This window comes from Triturus cristatus, chromosome 8, assembly GCF_964204655.1.
Source record: "Triturus cristatus chromosome 8, aTriCri1.1, whole genome shotgun sequence".
Taxonomy (NCBI): Eukaryota; Metazoa; Chordata; class Amphibia; order Caudata; family Salamandridae; genus Triturus; species Triturus cristatus.
The window spans coordinates 77,897,168-77,915,840 of NC_140591.1; the positions used below are offsets into that span (position 1 = coordinate 77,897,168).

The 18,673-nt window shown below is 46.9% G+C and overlaps 1 protein-coding gene across 1 annotated transcript in view; it reads left to right on the plus strand.

Annotated features, from left to right (window-relative positions):
• Nucleotides 1–18,673, plus strand: part of HGD (homogentisate 1,2-dioxygenase) — a 200,200-nt gene that overhangs the window by 67,536 nt on the left and 113,991 nt on the right. Inside the window, exons 2-4 of the mRNA XM_085621044.1 lie at nt 15,459–15,530; nt 15,973–16,061; nt 18,283–18,388. Coding sequence (XP_085477170.1) covers nt 15,459–15,530; nt 15,973–16,061; nt 18,283–18,388 — 267 coding nt within the window. The remainder of the gene's footprint in view (nt 1–15,458; nt 15,531–15,972; nt 16,062–18,282; nt 18,389–18,673) is intronic.

Below are 18,673 nucleotides of genomic sequence, written 5' to 3' on the forward strand. Positions count from 1 at the left end.
GAAGACACTGGGCCGGCACTGAGCTCTAATACATGTGCACAAAGTGGCTCTCTGATCCAGTAGGAGAGAGCCAGTTAAAGAAAAGCATTGGCAAAGCCAATAGGTCTCGACAATTCGAGAGCTATTGGTGTTGTCAATGTCTTATAGCCATGTGTTTTGGACTGGATGTATGTATGTGGCATAGAGTTGAAATATGTGTAGTATAAATATGTGGCATGGTGCGGAGTGGAAGTCTGTGGAGTATAATTATGTATCATGGTGTGGATTTAATGGAGTGGGATTGTGTGGCGTTGAGTGGAGTGGAATTATGTGGCATGATGTTGAATACTATTGTGTGGATTGCAATTATGTGGTATGGAGTGGAATTATGTGGGTTGGAGTGGAATTGTTTGTTGTGGAATTGTTTATTTTGGAATTGTGTGGCATGAATTGTGTGGCTTTGAATTATGTGTCATTGAGTGGAGTTATTTGTAGTGGAAGTGCATGGCATGGTATGCAGTGAAATTATGTGGATAGTAATCATGTGGTATTGAGTAATGTAGAATTGTGAAGTGGGAATATGTCATGGATTGTAATTATCTGGAGTGGCGTGGAGTGGCATTATTCATAATAAATCTTTGACCTATTTTTTGGTGATGTTGCACCTTTTTGGGTACCTCATCTATGTTGCTCTTAGCATCTCTCATGCCCGTGTCAAACTATTTGGACATCAGCCACTATAGAAATATGGATGATGTCTGTTCCCTTACCTTCAAAAGGAAAAAAGGCAATTTTCCTGTTACAATGTTGGGAGATATTCTATACACCCATAGCCATTTCCTCATGGCTTATAAAGCAATGCTAGCTAGATGTATGCTGTCTATGAGAAATCTGTTGAAGTGCTCAACCAGGCCATTGCTTTGAGGGTCATACAGAGAATTGTGGGTATGTTTAATTTTAAGTGTGCTTAGAAAATCATTCATAACAGCTGATGTGAACTGCACATCATTGTCAGTGACACTCGTAGCTAAAAACATCTGTGAGAAACTCAAACAGAATTTCAGTGGAAATCTTCTCAGTGAACATGACCACAGGCTATTTGGAATGGTAATCTATCGTAACTATGGCATGCTACAAATTTTGTGGCATACATTTAAAAGGCCCGGAAAATGTGAAGACCAACTTACTGCCTTGGCTTAGAAGGCCATGAAACGCTGCTCATGGGTGGAATCTTGGTTTTGCACATTGTGTCTGATTTAGAACATGTGGGCCACTCCCTTACCCATCTTTCTACTTCAGCATCCATCCATGGCCACCAAAAATTATTTCTCATCAGATATTTCAAGTATATCATACTCAAATGGCCTTGATGGCACTCTTTGATAAGAATCTCTCTCATACCTTCTGGAGGAACACACTTGTGTGAGCAGAACACAAACTCACCTATAACACTGATTTCATGTACTATTTGTGCAAAACAAATAAGTGGACTTTTCACATTTGTAAGCAGTGGCCAGCCATCACAAACCTATTTTCACTAGGGACAATATGTTATATTTCTCACTTTCAACACACCACTTCTCTTCACTCAGAGCCACATCAATTATAGAACAAATATCTCTGACATTTACAACAACTTCAAACTCCTCATCATCCTGTGTTTCTTGTATAGTCTTGGTACATGGTAACCTGGACAGAAAGTCTGCAGGTTGATTTACAGAACAAGGGATATATGACACATCAAAGTTGTAGTCTTGCAACTTTGAGTACAGTCTGGCTACATGTACACTAGTATTTTCCCTCTTCCTGGTGACAGAATGTGTGTTAACGGTTTATGGTCAGTATGCAGTAGTAATCTATTTACCCAAATAAAGTGTCTGAAGTGGTTAACTGCCACACACATGCAAGTAATTCTTGTTCAAGTACAGAATACCGTCTTCCAGTGTCATTTAATTTTCTAGATACATATGCTGCAGTCAACTTGCTTTGCCCAGATTGTTGGGATAGAACCACACCTATACCATAGGCTCTGGCATCCAAAGAAATGATGACTTGTTTGCCATCAACAAAAGGTTGAAGAGTGGGTGCATTTATTATTTGCTCTTTTATGTTCCTGAATGCTGCTTCTTGTTCAGTATTCCATATGACCACAGCATTTTTTCTAAGACGTTTTCACAAGGGTTCCATCAACGAGGCAATCTTCTTGACAAATGGCCCATAGTACTCACATAATCCACAGAAGGATCTCAACATTTACCATGACCTTCAGATGAAGGTGCTTCTCTAATAGCATCAACTAATAATCCTTTCTGAGTCGCACTTTTCTCTGACACGGTGTGACCGAAATAGTCCACCAGGTATCTGAACAACTTGCATTTGTCAGGGCAAAGTACAAGTTCTTTGTTAGACGATCTTTTGCATGCCTCACAGTATATCAAAATGGTCTTCTCTGTCTCTAGAGAAAGCTGGTACATCGTCCTGGAAACATCTAACATTTGCTTCCAAGTCTTTGAAAATTTTATACATCACTTGCTGAAAAACTGATGCTGCCAATGCCAGATCAAACTGCAGTCCTTTATACTGGAATACACCAAATGGTGTTATAAACGCCATCAATGGTCTTGATTTTTTAACTATTTGTACCTGATGTTAGGTGCTTAAAAGATCTAAAGTAGAAAAGGTGGTTGCTCTGGCCAGGATAACTAATAAATCATTTACTCTAGGCAAGGGATGACTGCCAATGGCGATGTTGGCATTGAGTGTCATGAGAACCACACATAACCTTATATCTCCGCTACTCTTCTTTTCTAGTACAATAGGTGAAATTCAATCTGAGGATTGTTTCCTCAGTAATGTCCTCCTATTGTAGATTCTCTGGAAGAGCTTGTAAATGATTTCATATGCTGAATGGCACATTCCTTAACCTTTGCTTTATAGAAATTGCTCCAGCTTTATAGGAATTGCTACAGCTTTCAGTTTTATGCGGTGAGAAAATTCCTTCAGTTTTCCTATGTCATTGTTGAAGACTTCAGGATGCATTTTTACATTTTATTACAGAAGTCTTCTATATAGATAGCTAGCACTGGTTCTGCAGAACAGGGGTTTAATGTTATTTTAAGGGGCTTTTGGTTTCCCCATCCAAATATGCATACTCCTTTCTTGGCTGCATACATTTTTATTTGGGACGATCTTCCTTTGTACTCAACCTTGAATACAAAATACCTGAAGAATTGAATCACATTTCCATGATAGGTCACCACTCTGACATCCGTTTCAGTTACATTTGTGATGTTTCCTGACAAGGTGCTTTCATATATGTTCCTAGAAATGTTGGTGAATGGTGATCAAGAATCTGCCAAAAACATTATTTGTATTCCTTTCACAGTTAGGTCACACATAAGGGGCTTGGATGGGTTACTAGCTTATAAATGTTCCCCTGCTTATTTGACCATCAAAACCATAGTGTTATTTTCTGTAGTATTCTCTTCTTCATCGACATTATCAGTCAAATTTATTTGAGATATCTGAGAAATTAGCGTCTTCTTGTTTCTGACTTTGTCTTTTCACATCTTGGCAAAGTGGCCGACCAGCTTACATATCACACACTCTCTGTTTATAGTAAGATGCACTCTGTTGTTAGCTAGATGAAAGCCCCTACAACAACTATAACACGTGTTTAGTGTCATTTTTTTATATGTTTTTCATAAATTTTTTAAAGTAAGTTTTATTACTCACCTGGCATACCTCGTTTTCTTACATGTTTTTGTCCTCATTCATCTCCTTTACCCAAGATATTGACTGTTCATTGGCTTTAGCTGATTTTATCTTCTAATGTGCAATAACCCACAAATGCTCTTGGAAACATTTACAAGTTGTGTTAACCATTAGCTGGTCTCTAATCATTTCATCAGTGGTGACCTCAAAATTACATAGAGTAGGAGAGGCTTCTCAAGCAGTTAAAATTCCTAAACTTTTGTTTTCTTTTTGATGATGGGTAAAACAGTGGTATCTCTCCAGTGGTTTGCTTAGGAGTGGTTTTGAAACCTGTTCTCTAATCTTAACAATGCTTCTTCATACTCATCAAGGTCATCCTGTCCAGCAGGTGGTTCAAATTTGGGCAAGGACCTGAACACTTCTTGCCCCTCCCATTCCATAAGATGCAATAATATACATTTCATTCTTTCCACTGGCATTCTGTTGACGTCTATGGCGGTAATATGCATAAGAATTTTTTTAAAGAAATATTTTCCACTCAAGAGGTGAATCTTCTTAATTTTGGAAAATGTACTCAGTTGATCAAACTCCATATTAGTGAAATGATGTTGCTCTTAAAGTAGGTGAATAGCAGTACTCAAAACAGTTAAAATGGGTGGCAGAGTCAAATGATGTGTAGCAAGGTTTCTCAGGTACACAGTGGCAGGATGAAGGATATGAAAGTGTCAGCTAAACAGTACTAACGGGAGCAAATCTCATCAAATAATGAGGCCAGGATATCTCATGAATTTAGCGTATCAGAATCTTGGCACATGATGCAACATCTCTGGGTATTAAGAGCGTTGTACACAAGAGGTTAAAACTTCTTCTCCAAGTGGGGTAGGTACCCTGGAGGTCCGAAAGAGGGCTAATTCTGGAGATGACCGAATAAATAACGAGACGTACCTCAGAAGGCATGCAAAACCTTAAAGACACCCACAGGAAGGTGCAGGAGCGGGTATGTTCAGAAAGATTATCAAAGAACGTTCACTTGCAGATGCGTCTCACCGACTCTTCCAAGTGAGGCTCTCACTGCTGCTTCCCCACCTCGTAGACAGCGCTGGCAGCATGAGGTAGGAATCCCATCCTAGTCGCCAACAAAACTGTAGTAAGGACCAGAATGCGTGACGAGAAGCACAACGTTTATTCACATGTGACAGTTTACCATCACTCTGCGGTTCCTACCTGATTATTAGTTGATGGTAAATTGTCACATATGCGCTTCCATAATCAATGTTTTAAGGCACATACCATTGTTCATGGAAATATGGGGGAAGGGTTAACCAGGCACAATCAAGGGGGAATATGGGGAAATAAGCGGAACATTATATAAGGTGAGTATATCATTTTAATTCTGTAAATATTAATAACATGAACATTGCAGGTATATGAATACGACAGATGCCTTTCATATACACAGGTTAGTCACATAGTCAATAGGAACAGCTGAGTGGTCATAGCAATGTACCGTTAAAGTCTGGTTTCTGCCTAGTTCATGTGTTCACAGACAAACTAAGGCTACAGATGGATTCTTCATTATCAACCGGTGATGACTATGGTTTGGCCATGGTTATGGCTGTAGTTTGCACAGTTTTCTGCTGCAGGTGGACTAAACCATTCAGCTGTTTTGCCAATTTAATTAGTGTGTAGAAGTGAAAAAACAAGATAATTTTACTGACGTGAGCAGTATTTTTCAGATGAATATTAAAAATATATATATATCCCTAAAAAATGGAAACCTATTCCTAATAAGAGAATAAAAAGTCCTTCTGACTTCCAAAGACTTACCAGCTTTTCCAACAGCACTGACAAAGCAGCTGCCGAATGGATCAGCTTGAGAAATAATGTTCTAAGGGTGTTAGCAAATAAAAAAGATGAATGGATCAATGCAGAGATGTGTGTGTGCAAATAGTAGATGAAGGTTTCAACCTCAGCTGATCAATTCAGCTTCTCATCCTTCTGTGGGTGGTAAAATGAGTCCCATTCAGTTGAATAATAAGGACACCTGATATTGTATAGCTTTAGAGAAAGGGATCCAATTCTTTTTTCCCATTGATAAAAAACTGATATCAGTAAGCATGACATCAGAGAGAGTTTGATGTAATACTTTCAGTCTAACATCACAATACGTAATTGCATCCTCCTGTGGCATCACAAGGTGCGGATTGTTCATGTAGCCCACCATGCCCTTCTTCTAATAGGCCTTGGTGAGTCGCGTATTAAGAGAGGAGTTGACCTCTTTTGCCACTGCACCCTGCCCAAACCAAGTGGTCATCTGCAAACGGGCTAAATACTACTGCCTTTTTAATTTTAATTCAGTACACTGCATAATGCAGACTTATTTTCAAAAACAAAATTTGCAGTACGTGCATACATTGCACCTCTCCAATTTCTTTTGAATATAAATTAAATGATACCACATATACAGGTGTTTTTGTTGTTGTTAAATGAGTATACAATAGTTAATTGTCATACATAGACAATAAATATAAAATGAAAGATGTGCAAGTCTTTACATTTTTACATACATATAAAAAGAGAAATTTTATTTGCACAGAGAGTATTGTGTACAAAAAATTGGTGCCAAATGCAAAGTTTGAGAATCCATACATGAAAACAAAAACAGCTACATTCAGTGTAAGTAATGCCAGCTTAATTAGACTGAGATATTTAGTTTGACAACAAAGAAAATGTGAACCTATGTAGTTAAACAATGCAATTAAACATAAGAGATTATTCTGAACCTATAGCTAGGACAGAGAATGTGTCTGTTTTGGTGAATATAATTTTAAAGGCCTTCACCAGGCCAGACAAAATAATACTGCACTTCTTATTTTTAACATAAACGCCATTTGAAATCAACCCAGAGGAAATTCGTATCAGCATAAATAGTTAAATTACAGAATGCATTTGGAATGCTTCTATGCGGCAACACAAGGCACGTCAATATGGGCATTAAATTTGGGACTCAAAACCTATGTTGCTTATCAATATGAAAATATGTTGTGTGAGTCCAAGTGTTGCTGGCTTCCTTGGCGAGACCAGACAAAAACTATCTGTGTTAGGACCAGACTATGTAATATTAAAAACATCAATAAACCTAATTAAACATGTGTGCTTTACAGGTGTTTTGTTGTCGTGTTGAAACATTTACCATGGTCCAATGTGTAACTTTTGTGAGTATGTGAATGTGCGTGCACTTGCAACAGTACCAGTTATGTTGTAGATATGTGGCATCACACAGTACACTTAGCAGCCTAGCCCGGGGGGTGTAGGGATAGCTTCAATGGAAGTGTTTGGGGTGTTACACATCCCTAATCAATGTATTATTTAATAATGTGTTGGGTACAGGAGCTTTCAGTCGGGTATGGTAAGGTGTCTGTTGGATTCCATCTGGCATTTTTAAATAGTCAGACAAAAACATACACACACTCGTCTCTGTTTTGAAGGTCTTAAAACATGGTTATTATACAAAATACTGTGGTTTTTTTTTTTTTAATTTTTTTTTACAACACTTTTTATTAATCAAGAAGGCAAGGACTGCAGGCCCCTGTAGAACCAGGAGATCTGCCACATAGTAAATAGCAACAGCTCTTGATATTTTTACATAACAAGGAACATTTAAGAGCTATTCATACATCATCTGTCAAGAAAAAAAACCCTCCCTTCCCAACACCCAACACCCGCCCCCCCCCCGACCACACCACCACCAGAGTCCACCAGCACTATCTCTATACAATAGGTACTCAGCGCCACCCCTGACACTCAAATAAGCCCCAAGTCTCCATCTAGAGGGACCGGGTCAAGGAAAATGCCCCTATAATCAGCCCACCGCTTCCAGATCTTGAAGTATTTCCGAGGACACCCACGCGCCTTAAAGATCGGCAACTCCAGGCCCATATTGAAATCTAAACCTCGTTTCCAAACATTAAGAGAGGGAGCCGCCGGGGCCTTCCATGCCCGGGTGAGATCCCGCTTGGCTGTCGTTAGGCCCAGAAGCAGCAAGTGGCGTTTATAGATATTGCCCCCAATATCGGCCATAATGTGGAGCAACACCAATTTGGGGTCTACTGGAAGATCCCAGCCCAACACCTCCGACAGGCAACCTAACACTCCCCCCCCAAAACCGGCGCACTGCAGGGCAGTGCCAGACCGTGTGCACCAAAGACCCCACCTCTCGCCCACACCTAAGGCAGTCCGGGGAGGCTATAAGACCCACCTGCCACAGACGCTGCCGTGTGTAATATGTCCTGTGGAGATACCGAAATTGGACGAGACGCAGTCGGATCGCTATACTAGCTTTGCGGGGGGAGGCCAGGGCCTCCCTCCAATCCGTCTCATCCAACGGCCCCACATCCGTCTCCCACCGCTCACGCAGACCCTGCAGGGACGGAGCACTATGAATCACCATAGATTGATAGATTTTAGAGACTTTCTTTTCTTGGAGATCCCCCATAAACACCTTAGCCTCAAGGGGACTGAATTCAGGGATAGATTGCATACCCTCCAGTCTAGGGGCGAGGGCGTGGCGCAGCTGGAGGTATTTAAAGAACTGCGTCTGTGGCATTTGATACTCATGCTGTAAGTCCCCAAAGGATTTTATCACACCGCCCTTAACCACCGATCCCAACGTGGAGATACCAATCCTGTCCCAACCCCTAAATCCAGAGAGGGTCGCCAACTGAGGGAGCAGCCCGTTCTGCCACAACGGGGTCTCTCGGGTAAGCCTACCCCACCAGCCAATATGACGTAAAGCCCGACGCCACACCCGGAACACCACCTGAGTGACCGTGGCAGTGCCTCTCGCAATGCAGTCGCGTAAAGTAGGGTATGTACCGTATGGGGGTCCATGAGACGCCTCTCCACCGCATACGCCAGGTTCCCCCTATCGCCATACCACCATTCGTTTAGGACCAATAAATGGGAGGCGTAATAATAGGATAAGAGATCAGAGGTAGCCAGTCCCCCGTCATATACCGGCAGAAAGCAAACCCGCAGCGATACCCTGGCCAGGCCCCCTTCCCACAGAAAGTGACTCAGCACCGCATTAACCTTCCGAAACCAACTGGGAGGAATCTCATATGGGTGGTTTTGGAGCTGGTAAAGAAGTCGAGGCAGTGCCACCATCTTAAAGATGGCAGAGCGGCCACAGATAGTGAGAGGCATACGCGCCCAGAGCTTAACATCTCGACATACTTTCTCCCACACCGGCACCACGTTGCGCTCCCAGGCGATCGTCTGCACATCAGTCAGAAAGAACCCCAGATATTGCAGCCCCTCTGCCGCAAGACGTAATGACACCGTCCACTCACCCTGTACGTCCCGACCGCCCAGCACCCAAAGGGTGGATTTCCTCGGGTTCATGTATAATCCCGACGTCTCCCCAAAGACCTGCATTATGCGGAGCAGCCGCAGTCCCGTTTTATCCAGATCCGAAAGGAAGAACAACACTCGTCGGCATAGAGGGCAATGTGATCCGAGAGGCCATGTTCCTACTCAAACCCTGTGTATTGCGCGTCCATACGAACCCAGGCGGCCAGCGGTTCCATGGCTAAGGCAAAGAGGTAAGGCGACAAGGGACAGCCCTGTCGTGTGTCCCGGTGCACCGGGAATCGTGCCGAGGTCGCCCCTGCCACCCGAACCGAGGCCGTAAGATCCGCATACAGAAGCGTTAAATAGGATAGGAAGCGTGGCCCCAGGTTTAGACGTTGCAGCAAGGCAAAGAGATAGCGCCAACTAAGAGAGTCAAAAGCTCTATCTATGTCGGCCAAAAGGAGAGCTGCCCGAGCCTCTCGCCGCTGGGCTGCAGCAATCGCCACATGTGCACGCCGGCCATTGTGACGCGTTGCCCTATGTGGCATAAACCCGGCCTGGTCCGGGTGGACCAGGGTATGAATATATGGCAAGAGCCTGTTGGCCAGGGCCTTGGCAAGAATCTTCGCCTTCACATTTAGAAGGGAAATAGGCCGATAGGGGGCATGTTGTTCAGGGGGGCGGCCCGGCTTCTGAAATACGACAATCTCTGCATGCCGCCAGTCGGCCGGCAAAACCCCCCGCTCACAGGCATCCTCCACCACCGCATGATAATGGGGCCCCAGTTGCGTAAAGTATTTTATGAAGAACTCACTCGGGAACCCGTTCGGGCCCAGGGCCTTCCCTAGGGACAAGCTCCCCAATGCCGTCCCCAACTCATCCACGTCAGCGGTCGGTCCAAGTCTGCACGCGCCTCATCTGAAAGGGCTCTAGGGGGAAGATCATCGAGGAACCGATCTATAAGCCCCCCGGGTAGGGCCTCCCGCGAGCCGTACAACTCCGCATAGTATGCTGCAAAGCTTGCTGCCAGGGCGCCAGGGTCTGTCGGCACGCGCCCCTCTCCATCAGTGATCCCCGGGAGGGCCTGTGATTGATGCTGCCTCTGACACAGCCTATAAAGCATGGTCCCTGATTTGTCGCCCCACTGATAACCCCGGCTCCTCGTAGCTAACCATGTCTGCCTCGCCTCATCCAGCAAAAGCGATGCGTATGTTTGCTGGGCATATTGCAACTGACGCCGGGCGGTACCACCTGACTCCCCTCGGCTTTGACTCTCAAGTTCCCTAATCTCGCCCTCCGCCCGGACCAACCCCGCGGGCCGCCGCAGTATATGAGATGTCACTGGATTGATAATCGGGATCTTGGTAGCTCAAGATATGGAAGATTAACCGAAGATTTTTTCAGTTTTAAGCAGACAGTCAATTTTGAGCCGTTTCTCGAGTTTATCCAAAAACCCAGAGACAGATCACTGTATTTTCAATTCAGACTTGAGATCCTTCCCACCCGTGAATTTACTAGTAAATGGAAGCCTCCCATTCAGACCCTTGCCACTTGTCTGACATGTCCCGCTAAAGTAGAAAGTATAGCCCATATTATGTTTGAATGCCCAGCGCACAGTAACCCGAGAAAAAGATGGCTTGCTCCTGCTTGCCGTCTTCTGGGCATTTCAAACTACCGTGTCGCTTTACGTATCCTTCGTACCGACACAAGTTTGGTGCTAGTCTGTGCAGTGGCTAAATTTTTAGCCTGGTCCTGGACCATTAGAAATAAACTTAACAGTTGCACAAATTGAGCTATTGTATGTCTTATATATGTCTTTTTAAACTGCTTTTTAACTGTACTATAAAATCATATTTTTATAATGCTTTTTAAATTCGGCCATTAAGCTGTTATTACGATCTCCTGTAAAATTCGTTCCCTAATGAACTTCTATTTTTACAATGATCTTTCTGTATACGCTTTTATGATAACTTTTATCGAAATAAAGCTTTTTGACTGACTGACTGACTGAGATGTCAACCCCACGCAGCGTAGTTTTCCAAGCTTCCCATAAGATATCAACCCCCGACACCGAGCCCACATTCCGAGCCCAGTACAGATCCAGAGCCTCTGTCATGCGGGCACAGTAGTCTTCCTGCTGAAGATGCCAACCCGAAAGGCGCCAGCGAAATTGCCCACTGACCCCCCCGAGCCGCAGACGAAGCAAGACCGGGGAATGATCCGATAAACCACGTGGGAGGATATCCGCCTCCTCCCCCCGTGCCACCGCGGCTTGTGAAAGGAATATGCAATCTAGCCGAGAAAATGACCCATGAACGGCAGAGAGGTAGGTATACGCCCGTGTATTCCCATGAAGCCGCCGCCACGCATCCACCCAATTAAGACCGTCGGCCAACGCCTGAAGTTTGGTTGGGCGATCGTCCCCTCGCGCACCACTCCCCGAACAGCGATCCCGTGACACCACCATAACATCAATCCAGTCACCGCCCACTTTACCTGCTGCCAGCGGCATCTCTGCCCATACAGTCATGATCTTTTCAGCCAGGGTCCATGATAATGGGGGTGGGGCATAAACACTCCCGAAAATCACTACTTCCGCCCCAATCTTTCCTTGAACAAAGATATACCGCCCTTGCGTATCCGCCCATAAGCGCGTGTGTGTATATCGGACCCGCCTGTGAATGAGTATGGCCACACCACGGGAACCCCTGGTGAACTCAGAGTGGAAGACCTGCAGGTACCCGTATCTCTGAAGACAGGGAGCCTTAGTACCCAGGAGATGTGTTTCTTGCAAGAACAATACATCCGCCGACGCCCGCTTGGCATACTGCAGGACTGCCCCCCGTTTAATCTTGTCAAGCAGGCCTCCAACGTTCCAACTCAAGACTCGGAGTACAGCAGGTCTCCCATCGGCCCTAGTAGCTGTATCTGCTATAATAAGTCAATGTAGTCCACTGAGTGCCATCCAGAAGCATCCCAATACCATTCATCCCTGGCAGCTCCCACTGGTGTGTGCGGTCCAACAAACCCCATAACCCCAACAACAACAATTCCAACCCCCCACCCCATACCTCAAAACCACTGAAGTACCTGTCGCGGTGGAGAGCATCGCCAGACCCCAACCTTGGATCTTCGACCCCCCACCAATGGATCCCCAAACACAACCCCACCAACAAGTCGCAGGTGACTACCCCGCTCGCACGATGCTACAGCGGCACCTGCCCGCTACGTACTCTCCCAACCCAGGACCCCCCCTCTCCACACACCTCATCAATTACAACACAGAGTCTACAATATGATAGAGTCCCCCGCCAATACGGCCACTGCAATCAGGGAGTGGAAGGTGGACGCCCAGCAGCTCCCCCAGCTCCAGGCCGCACTCCACCAGATTTGGAACGGCGGCGCGACCTGGACCGCCGGACCCGTCTCGTCTTCTGCCGGCAGCCAGTCTTAGACGCCTCATCATGTGAGGAAGTAGAGTCTCTTCCGGGGGGAGTGTGACAACGAAGTTGCACGGTTTCATCCGTCCATTTAAACACCTCCTCGGGCGTGTCAAAGAACAAGGTCTGCGATTTGTATATCACCCGCAACCGAGCCGGGAACAGCAAGGCGTAGGACAGCTGGAGTTCCCGCAGCCGGGCCTTAGCCGCCAGGAAGGATTGACGTTGCTGTTGGACCAACCTCGTATAGTCCGGGAAGATAAGAATGCGGGAATTTTCAAATTGGAGTGGTTCCTTTGTCCTGGCTTGCCGGAGGATGACGTCTCGGTCATGGTAATTAAGGACCCTGGCGATCACCGGTCGCGGTCGGGCACCCACTGGCGGTTTTTGGACCAGCGCTCTATGCGCCCGCTCCACCACGAAGCAGCCGGAAAGAGTGTCCGGGGGGAGCCAGGACACCAGCCACTCCGTCAGGAAGCGCTCCATGTTGGTACCTTGGCATCCTTCCGGAAATCCTACGAAGCGCAGGTTATTGCGGCGAGCCCTCCCTTCCGCATCTTCGACTCGGCCCACTAAGTTCTTATGGGAAGATTCCAGGGCCGCCATCTGTTTTTTTTAGCGTCGCCACGTCGTCCTCCACACCCGAAACCCTAGTCTCGGCCTCCGTGATGCAGGCCACGGCGTTCCGCAAGTCCTGTCGCAGCAATGTTACGTCGGAGCCCACCGCACCAATCTTCGCATCTAACATGTCCCTGGACTGGGTAATGGCCGCCAGCAGGGCTGCGTTGTCCGGAGCTGCCGAGGCCGCACCCCCGGTTGGGCCCGGGCCCGTAAACATGTCGATAGGCCCCTGTTTGGCCGGCGCCCCACCAGCTCTATCCTTGGTCATGCTGCGATCGTCTCGCACCCCCCGCGCCTGGGTACACACCAGGGTGCCCCCGGCCAAAGAGTCCGGACCAAGACCAGGAGTTTGCTGCCCCCACTCCAGGCGCACTGAGAAGCGTCAGCCAGGTCCCCGAATCACAGCCGAGAAAGGAGGCCCCCGGCGGGGCAAATGAAGGCCAAAACAAGCTGCAGTCCCCGGAGTGTGGCTCACCTCCCGCAGCGCACTGCCGGCCCCTCTGCCACCACGCACCACCAGCAAGACCCTCCTCGACCGCCGCGACCCGAAATGGCCGCCGAGCACCTGGGCTCTCACTCAAAGCACTTCTAGGAGGGCGGCAAGCAGAAGGGGGGGAAGAAAGTCAGTCCAGTGCCTCCGTTGCGGGCCCCGTACCGCTACACCATCCGGGGCCCGACCTCACCAGCCTCGATGCTCAGAGCCGCCGCCATGTACCCCCTCCACCACCACCACCATGCGGCCCGAAATGGCCACCGAGCCCCCGGCCCACCAACCGCTGCAGGCACAAGGAGATAGGTGCACCTCGTGGGGGAGGGGGGGCGGGGTGGGGGGGAAGAAGGTACTGCCCGCCGTCAATGGCCACTCACCGCCACTCCCGCGGCACTGCTCTCCGCTCCCCCGCCGGGGTATCCGCTGGGCAGCGCCACTCCCGCAGTCGTCCGGATCCAATCCCCGGGAGCCCCGACCTCCGGGCTCCCAGTGCACCTCCACGAGGATCCACCGAAGCCAGTGCTCGCCGCCCCTGTCCGAGCGGATGACCGCAGCTCCCGGCTCTCCGCGTCCGCCGCTCCGTCCGATGGGACGACCTCCTCTGCAGCCCAAATCGAGGCCGCGGCTTCCGAGGCGCGGCAGGGCCAGGCCCCGCTCTCTCTCACCGGCGCTGTCCCACAGACTCCGGGAGACGCCGGGGAGCCACCAGATGCTGCCACCATAGGCTACACACCCCCTCCACTACAGGGAAGAGCCCTGGGTCGGGCAAAAGGATCAATAGCAGGATAATTATCGGCGGACTGGACGGAGCTGAGCTAAGGCGCGTCCGCCATGCTAGCCTGCCAAGCCACGCCCCATCCAAAATACTGTGTTTTAAGTATCACATTCTGCACTCCTTTCCCTTCCCACTAGCCCTTAAGCTTCCTCAAGCAGTGTTTCTCATACAGTGATTAACATTATATGTCAGTGTGATAGTTGGGAAATCCAAGGACAGCTCCTCCGTTATATCGGAGGAGCGTCGCTCCACTGAAATGTCCCCAGAAAAGATCCAGAGATGAAAAAGAAAATGGTAATGAAGTTAATTCATTGCCATCTCATTTTCGTCACCGCGTCGCAAACTGAGTATCAAGACGGGGCGGGGCCTGCTGAATGGCAGCAGGCAGGGGTGGTGAGCTGCCTATGCACTAGTTTACAGTGCGCATGTCTCTTTGGACAGCCGTCTTGCGACGGCCAGCCAAACATGCACACTTTAAACCTCTCTAACCCAGCTGTGTGAGACAGCTGGAATAGAAAAAGAAAAAGCCTCCAGTGCTCTTGTGAGCTCTGAGAGTGGCCGCTCCCTCCAATCCTGGTGCTGCTTTAACAGCATGAGAGCAGCGACGGGATTGGTTAAGGGAGTTGGCTGGGGTATGGACGTCCTGAGGGAAAAAGAGGACCGCAGCGAGGAGGACGCAGTAAACACGGTAAGAAAGTTTTATTATTTTTACTTTATTTTAATAATGTATTTATCTTATGTACCCACACACCCACCACCCGTTTGCCCGCCCCTCCCCACGGCATATTTGCCAGCTGCCATTGGAATATCCGAAGCACACACCCCATAGTCTTACTGACCAAGCTACACCCCTGGCCTAGCTCTGTAGGATTTAATAGACCTGCTAGATAGCTTGACACTATTAGATACAACCTGATATTAACCAGTAAGAGGCGTGTTATATTTTGTATGTTGTATTCGACAGATATTGTGCCTGCGAGGTTGCATAGCACCTCCCACTCCTGTGTGCAATACTTGATTGGTAGATTGGTACTAGTATTTGACAGCCATCTATATATTTTTACCTGTATATTTTCTTCTTCCCTAGTACCTGTCGGGATTTGGAAATGAGCTCTCTTCAGAGGACCCTCGCTGCCCTGGAGCACTCCCAGAAGGACAGGTAGGGTCGTTTACCTGAGGGGCTGTTTCTGTGGTAGGTCACATGGGTAGGTGGCTTCCTACATGCACTATTTTTGAGGTTGCCACTCCTCAACCCCCTGTGTCTTACTCTGCACAGTAGGCAGGCTCAGAGACACATTTGTGGAGGCCAAAGACATGACAGAGACTCTTTCTCAAGAAACATCAAGATACTGATTAAGAGAACCTTTTATTCCTAAACAGTTGTCATGGGTCATCCCCCATGACAGGAATAGGTAACATCATGCAGACCAAAGAGTAGAGCAAGGTGACCAGTGTGGGCTGGAGGGTGATCTAGGCAGTAACCCTTTATTACTTCTGGACTTGTGGATGTGTACCTGTTGTGAGCGAGTAGGAGTCATGTGCCTTACTCAGTAGAGCTTCCTCGCCTGCATGCTCAATCAGTCCTTTTCTATTCTCTCCAGAATAACCCACAGGTGTGTCCTTATGGCCTCTATGCAGAACAGCTCTCTGGCTCAGCCTTCACCTGTCCAAGACCCACAAATAAGAGAAGGTATGTCTGAATGGTAATCCTATCCCTGTCATTTCAGATAACTCTACTGTATAAGGTCAAAGGTGTGTATCTGAGGGAATGAGGAAGTCTTCCTACTTCATATTGTGATAGAGCTTTTCATGGTGCCTTTGTATATATTTTATTTATGTCTTGTGCATCAATCACTCGTCAGCGTGCAGGATGTGTCGGAGCTTCTGCTGCTCATGTCGTGAATGGGGAAACATCGGCGTAGTTAAAGGGTTTGGGCAAGTGGGCGCTCAAAGCTCCTACCCAAGACACGTGCACCAAGTGGCGTTGGAATTAGGGGCGCTGGAGGTGCTGCAGCACCTCCATAAATATTGATAGGGTTTATATTTGAGAATGAACAGTAAAAAGGTCCTTCAAAAGTTGTTCTTCTGGCAGCATTTGTTGTGGTTTCAAAGACTATCACCTACCCCTGTGCCCCTTTAGTGAGGCGGTGTTATTGCCAGCATCCTCACTCCAAAGCTTGTTGCAGCACCACTGCCTGGGAGCCTGCTCTTCCATCTGTTTGGAACCCCAAGGTCCTGTTGTGGTCCAAGTCTCTGTAGGCGTTGGACTTCACCGCAGAGCATAAGGTGGCGATTTGCCAGAACCCTGGAGGCCAGTATGAGCGGGGCCGTTGAACTGCTTACTGGGGCATTTGTAAGCACTCGAGGCCTGTAACATTGCTCCAAGCTTTGGGAGACCAAAAGACCTCCTTATGGAAGGAGTTGTTTGTGTGTGCTCCACTTGCCAAAAATTGTCCCCACAGTTCCTTGGGGGAGGATCCCAGATCTATTGTATAGGACATTGTGTCGCAGTATCTAAGGACACAGTAAGTAATACTGGTATGCAACTGATCGGATTGAAAGTATCCTTTACAGTGAGAATTTAATTTCCCCTCTTTCTGGGTAAAGCATCTGTATATGATATATTTTTAGGTGCATTAGGCCAGTCACCTTGGTCAAAGGTTAATGGAATTTTAAGAGTAGTTTAGGTTCCTGCAGCCTGCTGTTGCAATTTACAAAATGTTCTAAATGGCGTCGATGGGAGCAGCTAGAGCTGAAAATTGATAATAAGAGCCTGTGGGTAGTTCCAGCTCCAGAAACTGTACAATCTGTTACTGAACATGGCGCTGATCTCGAAGCGCGCATGCCAGACAAGGTAAGCTGGGGTTGTGAGCTCACAGTCTTACCCTAACGAGGGCTTTACAGAGCAGCAGGAGTAGAGGCGAAGAACAGGATATGGACCAGTGAAAACTAGGCTACGGATTGAGGAAACAAGAGGGTGGTAGGTATCACAGCCTTAAGTCATTCATGTAGTCACCCAAAACAGGCAAATAATTCACAAGAGCGCTACGGCCAGGGATGCTGCACAGGCTTTGAATGATCCATCATCCCAGTGGGAGTTGGGGCTTGTCTCTGGTTGGACAGCACTTTGTATCTCCCTTCGGATTAACTAATCAACCAATCAGGGAGAGAACCAGACAGTGATTAGAGCCATTCTCTATTGCTTACAAGTGCCTGGTCGCAATATGGCTGCAGATCCACATGTGACCTGGTGTCATCAGTAGCTGAATCATCACTGGACAGAATATTACTGCCTTCATTAATGCTAGGGCTCCCGGTGTTATGGTATTTATGTTTTTTTATCATTTCCGTCTGAATTTATCCATATTTTGTTTTAATGGTATTTATTCATGCATATTGTTTGTTTTGAGAATAAATAGTCATAAAATGGTATATTTCCACATTTATTTAACGGATGACCATGCACTCATACTTTGATGCTTGTCGCATTTTAGCAAATTAAGAAGCAAAATATAACAAAACACTACACCCACAGGTAAATAGTAGTATTATATACAAATATGTGTTAAAAAATGCCTGTATTGGAGGGAATCTCGTCCTGTTTTTAAAACCCCAGTGTGTCTATCTGCTTAGCAGTTGATCCTGAAGTCATGAAGAACAACAAGGAGAGTCGCGCACAAGAAGCACAATATTCTGTATTTTTCTTCTTTTAAAAATAAATACAGACAGTAAATAGTTTGTTTTCTCTCTGTATGTATCTGTAAAAATCAGTAAAAACGACAAACTGGAAGCCTTAATTATTACAGTTGTGGAAGATGTTACCACACAACCTAGATCCCTTGCAGACTGAGGCGTGGGACACACAACCAGGCGCATAGCTTCTAAACCTCATCTTTTGCTGTGTTTTCTAGTTGGCTTTATCGAATTCTGCCATCGGTCCGTCACAAACCCTTTGAGCCGGTGACCCAGGAGCAGCTCACACACAACTGGGATGAAGTGGAGCCAGACCCCAACCAGGTACTGATGCTGCTGTGTAAGTGTCTATGCGCTTTAAATAAACGAGCACACGTGGTATGTCGGGCTGCATAAGTGTTTGGAGGTTGCCCATCAGTGTGTCTTTTCTGGTCATTCTTCTATTGTAGATGCAGAATTGTATGTTTTTTTATTTTAGTGTCTTTACACACAAGTAAACATGCTAGTCCTGGCCCATCTTGGTAAGTGGGTGTACATATCTTGTCATGTAAATGGTGTTGGTAGGCCAGTGTTATGGCATAGTCATGTAATTGTGGGCACATGTGTACC